The 5898-nt window shown below is 42.8% G+C and overlaps 1 protein-coding gene across 2 annotated transcripts in view; it reads left to right on the forward strand.

Moving 5' to 3' along the window:
* The first annotated feature begins 5196 nt into the window (after positions 1-5196).
* Positions 5197-5898, forward strand: part of Lsamp (limbic system associated membrane protein) — a 2132018-nt gene continuing 2131316 nt past the window's right edge. The window contains exon 1 of one of the 2 annotated variants that reach the window (XM_031363885.1): positions 5197-5577. In XM_031363885.1, coding sequence (XP_031219745.1) covers positions 5511-5577 — 67 coding nt within the window. In that variant the 5' untranslated portion in view covers positions 5197-5510. The remainder of the gene's footprint in view (positions 5578-5898) is intronic. The other variant, XM_031363887.1, reaches the window with a different exon arrangement.

The following is a 5898-nucleotide window of genomic DNA, read 5'->3' on the forward strand; positions in this document are numbered from 1 at the left end:
GCCCAAAAAGATTTATTGGGTAACAAATTTGCTTGGTCATTTGCATCCTAATGGCAAAAGCAATTTCTTCAGCCAGAAGAGCTTGCTTTCTTTTCAGTTGCAAATAGAGATATTTTAAGGGAAAAGAAGTTATTTTGGATCAAAGGGGGAATTATTATGTCTCTTTATTTCTGACACCTGTCAAAAAATCTGCTTTCAGTGAAATTCTTCACTGGGCTGGGTCCAGTGTCTCACCTTAAATGACCACACATTGCATTAAAGTTAACAAGACATTCTACATTTCTAAATGGTAGTGGTTTTTATTCTCTATGTAAATGGTTCAAAATTATAACATGTAAAATAAAGCAGTGAAGTAAAGCGTAGCCCTCCAGTCATTATCAGAAGAGTTTAGCTTTGCATTTTTACTGAGCTGTGTGACATTAGACCCAGTGCTTGTATTTAGGAAGTCTTGGTCTCCCTTGTAAGACAAGAAGATAGGGAATGAGATTAGAGGAAGACAAGGATAAGATGGTGAAATTTCAAGTCTGTGTGTTCCAACATTCACAGACTACTTCATGAGGGTCAGAACTATCTATGTACATATTGTTCCAATTGGTCCTACTAATGTTCTCAGGGAGATCTAGAAAGAACTAGGTGTCAGAGAAGGGTGACATATCTATCTGGATTTACAGATGTTTGTTCCTCCTACAAATTCCTACATCACCTAAAGTCCCACCAAGCATAAAAGCTTTGTTCTTGAAGTTCCTCTTATTTTCTTGAAACATGGACTTTCAGCATCTCCTTATTTAATTTTTTTTGGCTGTAAAGTTCAAGAGTAAAATAAGTAAAGCAAGAAGGTGAATTCCAAGTTACTAAAATTCTCTCCATTGCTGTACTGAGATCCTGCATGTGAAGCCACTTTCTAACCACATGTGTCAATATTAAATGAACACTGTTACTCATGTTAAGGATTTTTGCTCCAGAGTTAGACCAGTTTCAATTCAAAACAACATGAAAATCTGCATTCATGTTCATCATTTTTGATTCTACATAAACTATAGAGCCTTTCCTAAAATTTTTGTAAATATTCTAACTGCCATTGGAAGAGTCAAAAGAAAGTCACAGACCAGATCACAAAGTCTAATATGGTGGATATTGTGTATGTCACCTTCTCTTGCTCAATGTAAGGCACCCAGGTTATGATGCATTCAGGAAGTAACTACAGCAGATAGTTACCTACCTAAAGGACTAAGGCCAGAAAAGGTGAAAACAGACAAGCCATTCACTTAAAAGAATCATCTTTATTTTATGGCTCAGTGATTGAGCATAGAATTTTAAGGGGTCTCTGGTCAAAGGGTACTTTTACAGATGTGAATCTAATTGTACTTAGAATGAATGTTGTCTCCCCTTTCTATTCCTCTTAGCATCTGCAACTTAGAAGAGAATCCATCTAAAGTGAGTGGGAGGAGTGGGCAGATGTCTAGGAATTCCTGAACCCAACAGAACATCATTTGTTAGAGTGTAAATGACTTAACTGTGGTGTAAAAATGCTTCCCAGAGCAAATTGCAATCCCATCACTGCACATTAGCAATGGAAGTTGACAGGCTTTATAAACCTTGAGATTCAGCTGGATTGGAAGACAGCTGTAGGAAAGAGAATAAAATGCCTCTGGGTAAAATGTTATGAAGGGGTTCTATGTCTATGATTTATTTTTTATGTCATAGGTAGCTTTATAACCAAAATAGTTATGATTGTAACTGTACTGATTATGCACAATGTAGCTGTGGGTGGAGATATAGAAGGTTTTGTACTTATAATAGGGAACAAATCAATTTCTACCTAACTATACAATATAGCCATAAATAGGTGTATCTTCCACCATGATATTAAGTACACCATTCCTATTGTTATATGAAATAAAATTTACAAAATTCAGGCAAAGGGTCACAATCAGAAAAGTCTAAGGGATGCTCTCTCTCTCTCTCTCTCTCTCTCTCTCTCTCTCTCTCTCTCCCTCTCTCCCTCTTCTCCCAGGTTCCAAGTTATTGAGCTCTGTTAATGTATCAGAGTTGTTTGTAGCCCATCCTCACCCAAATCAAAGCCTCCAGGCATGTAGCCTCAATGGAGTCTGTTTATGAGATTTCAATGTGTAGCTTTATCTGGTCAATTTGAAAAACAGTTTCCTCTGCTTCAAACAGTGTCCCCAAAATAAAATAAAAGACATGAGAAGAAAGATGATATGACACATCCTTGCCCCTAGGAAATAATATTTATGAAAAAAGTTTCTAGGCATATATTACACTTAAGAAAACGTTTCATAAGGATGCCTGAACAATTGCAATATGCCTGTGTAAACTTTTTTTCTGATCTATGCTTATAAGCAATTATTCTCTTGCTTGGAAGATAAGAGTATTGATAGCAGTGCAGACAATGGGGACCTGGCATGTAGAGTTTCAGGGAGAAGCCAAGACTATTGGGAATATTCAACATTTGGAACGTTAAGAATACATTTCTGGTAATCTGGGGATGACGAGTTTTCTGTGATGAAGAAAGCAGCAGACCCACTAATGGAAACCTTTACTGGGATAACTGATGTTGGCTAGCTGACACTGAGATATTAGCAGTGACTAAGAGATCAGATTCCCTGAGGTTAAACTGTCTTGGAAGTGCCTCCTCAAGGTCAGCACACAGAAGTTTTGGTCCAGAGGGGACAATGACTGTGCAATGTGCTGGCTACCAAATTTGGAAATGTATAACAGTCACCATCACAGTACTTGTCTGAAGGCATGAATGGAGTCCTAAAGAACAGCTGAGGCTCAGCACTGTGGGAGAGCAGGGGAGGCCATAAGTGAAGATGCAGCTTCAGTTGCAGTTGATTGAAGCAGCAAGATTAAAGGGGGTCGTGGAGAGAAGTTGAGGCATGTGTCACTATTGTGGCTGGGTCAGAATTCTTGATGAAAACTCAGGAAAAGCTACTGGAGATGCAACTCGGTTGCACAGCAGATACCAGAGTCTTGGAGATGCTGGTAGCATGAGATGGCCACTAAGGTGGCAGCAGATAGGAAGTGGAGCCAGCCTGAGACTATGGGACACACTCTGTGTGTGATGACATTTGTTTTGAAGCCTAGAAGTTCCTGCGCAACAGAGGTGTGACACTGAACTTACACTGCTGGGTTTGTTTTGTTTTGATCCGACTGGGACTATGTTCTGATTCTTGCCTTTCAAGGTGAAGAAGCTATCAGATTAGGGGAAAACACAATGGGGAGGAGTCTGAGAATTAAGGAAGGGAGGAAGGGGAAGGTGGAAAGTGATATAACTCTATTACATTTTATTTTAACTTAGAAGAAAAGTGAGAAAAATTTAACTATGTTTTCAAAACAGTATATTATTTTTCAGGAACCTCCAGTTAAGAACTTTGGAAATTTAGAAATGTTTTGAACTTTTGAAAACACTGGATATTTTAGAGAAAATTCTAATATTTCAGAGAGACTGTGACTACTTTAGAGAGACTATGACTTTGAAAGAGTCTCTGTATATTTTCGAGATGGAACTTTTCAGGTGCTTGAGTTTTTTTGTTTTTTTTTGTTTTTTGTTTTAAACACTGCAGAACTTTTAAATCTGTGAAACTTTGCATTGTGGTATTGACGTTAACACAAGATCTTGGGGTTAAGCGAGGAAAGGAAAGGCTGTTGTTGAATAGTGATGTGTTTGAGTGTCCACTTGAAAAGCTTCATCTGTTCTGACTAGTTTTATGTCGACTTTACACAAGCTAGAGGCATTTTCAAGGAGGGGACCTCAATGGAGAAAATGCCCTCCTAAGATCAGCCTGTGAGCAAGGGTATAGGTCATTTTCTTAATTGATAGTTGATGTGAGAGGGCCCAGCTCACTGTGAGTTGCCTCGGCTCAAGTGGTCTTAGGTGCTAAAGAAAAAAAAAATCGCAGGTAGATCTTGGGAAGCACAGTAAATGCCAACAAACCTCCAAGTCCTACGTGCCTGTTTCTGCTTCCTGCCTTGAATTCCTGCTCTGACTTCCTGGATGATGGACTGGAAGCTTTCCTCCTCAAGAATACATTTGGTCATGGTGCTTCATGGCAGCAGTAAACACCCTAACCAAGATGGGGAGTAGTTCCCAAAGAACACAGCCATGGGTATAGAGCAGAGATTCTCAAAAGGGGCAGTTTTGCTTCCCCACAGTCAGTGACTGAAGGCGATCTACAGTCTTCAGAACTATTCAAGGGTTGGTACTGATTATCCTGTGCCCATGAGAGACTTCCACAGCAGAGAATCAAATGGTACAATGTGCTACTAATGTCAAGGTCGGAAGGAGGGCAGAGACGTTACCTGCAGAAGTGAAAGGAACCACAGACACCATGATCACATACTTCAAATATTAAATTTCATCCCTGAATAAAATGAAATGGTTATGTTAGGGCTTCCAGCCAGTGAGAGCCCCAGTAACAGATGGAAAATTCACCTTTGCCGCATCCTTGTGACTTAGAGGAGTTCTGTTTGGCCTCTGCTCTCACTAGCATGTGTCTCTGAGTCATTCATTGAGTCGGAGACGTTTGGTACCCTGCTGGGAATATTTCACTGAGTGTTTAGAAGAAGGTGAGTTGGGTAGGTTTTTTCATGTTGGAGTTTTCTCTCTAAATAACTTCAAATTAGAGGGGTTAAAGCAAGAAGACAGATGATGTAAACAAGAGAAATCAAGAAAGGGATCTCTGAGCTATGATAGATAAGGTCAGCCACAGCAGAACTGTTTTGACCTAGTATTTCAAAATCATGTACGGAGGATTGGAAATGCTGTGTAATGTAGCACGACATCGAATAGGATGAGGCTTCAGATGGCCACTGGAATCTCAAGGTGGAGGTCACTGTGACATTTGGAGGAGGCTTTCAAGCAATCCTTGGCTAAGAAGGGAGAGGCCAGAGAGAAAGGGAACCACGGGATAAGAGGATGCATGAACAGTGAGTTCCAAGATTTTTCTCCTGCGAAGGGGAAAGTCAAATGTATGAGGCGACAAGGTCAAGTCAAGGTCTTAAGAAGACAAGGGCTTTTCACCTGTGTTTGCTGAGATGAAAGGGGACTTTGGCTGCATTTGGACCGACCTCTCCTACAGAAGCAAACCCAAGGCCGCGGCGCTGCCAGGATGTGCGCACTAGATGGCAGTAGCGGGGCCCTTTCGGCTGGGCTCCGGGTCCTATAAGGCGCTTGCTTGTTTAAGTACAGTCTCATTTAGTTGGAGCTGCAGGGGAGTAAGGGAGAGGAGGGTAGGAAAGAAGAGAGCGGGAGAGCTCGAGGAAAAAGAGGGCTCTCTGTGCTAACACCAGGCTCGGACTGCGAGCATCCTTCAGGACGCGGGCTCGCGCTCTCAGAGAAGAGAGCGAGGCTGTGCTGGGATTCGCCAGAGACTGCTCAGTCCGCGTCGCTGGAGCTGGGAGAGCCCTGAGGGAAACCAAGGGAAGCGAGCAGCGCGTTTTACTAGAGAGAGCAGGAGTGCGGAGAGAAGGTTGGAGCGCTTGGCGACATGAGGACCTACTGGCTGCACAGCGTCTGGGTGCTGGGGTTCTTCCTGTCCCTCTTCTCATTGCAAGGTAGGGGGAGCCTGTGGCGACCCCGCGCGCCCCCTCCTGCCGCCGCTGGGTCCGGGATGCTCGATGGGGTCACTAGCGCTGTGGGTCTACACAGAATCCGGTTTATTGACAAGTCCGGTGATGCGTTTCTACCCGCGGTGCTGTAGTCCAGGCTAGGTCCCGAGGCGAGCGGGAGCCTGCAGACTTGCTGCAATATCCATGCTGGTGGTGGCCGATTCAGAGCTGGCCTGTGCGGACTGGGGGTCAGAGAGGAGCGTGTACGGGTCTGGGTGCTAGTGTGTGTGTGTGTGTGTGTGTGTGTGTGTGTGTGTGTGTGTGTGT

The sequence above is a fragment of the Mastomys coucha genome, unplaced genomic scaffold (assembly GCF_008632895.1).
Source record: "Mastomys coucha isolate ucsf_1 unplaced genomic scaffold, UCSF_Mcou_1 pScaffold12, whole genome shotgun sequence".
NCBI lineage: Eukaryota > Metazoa > Chordata > Mammalia > Rodentia > Muridae > Mastomys > Mastomys coucha.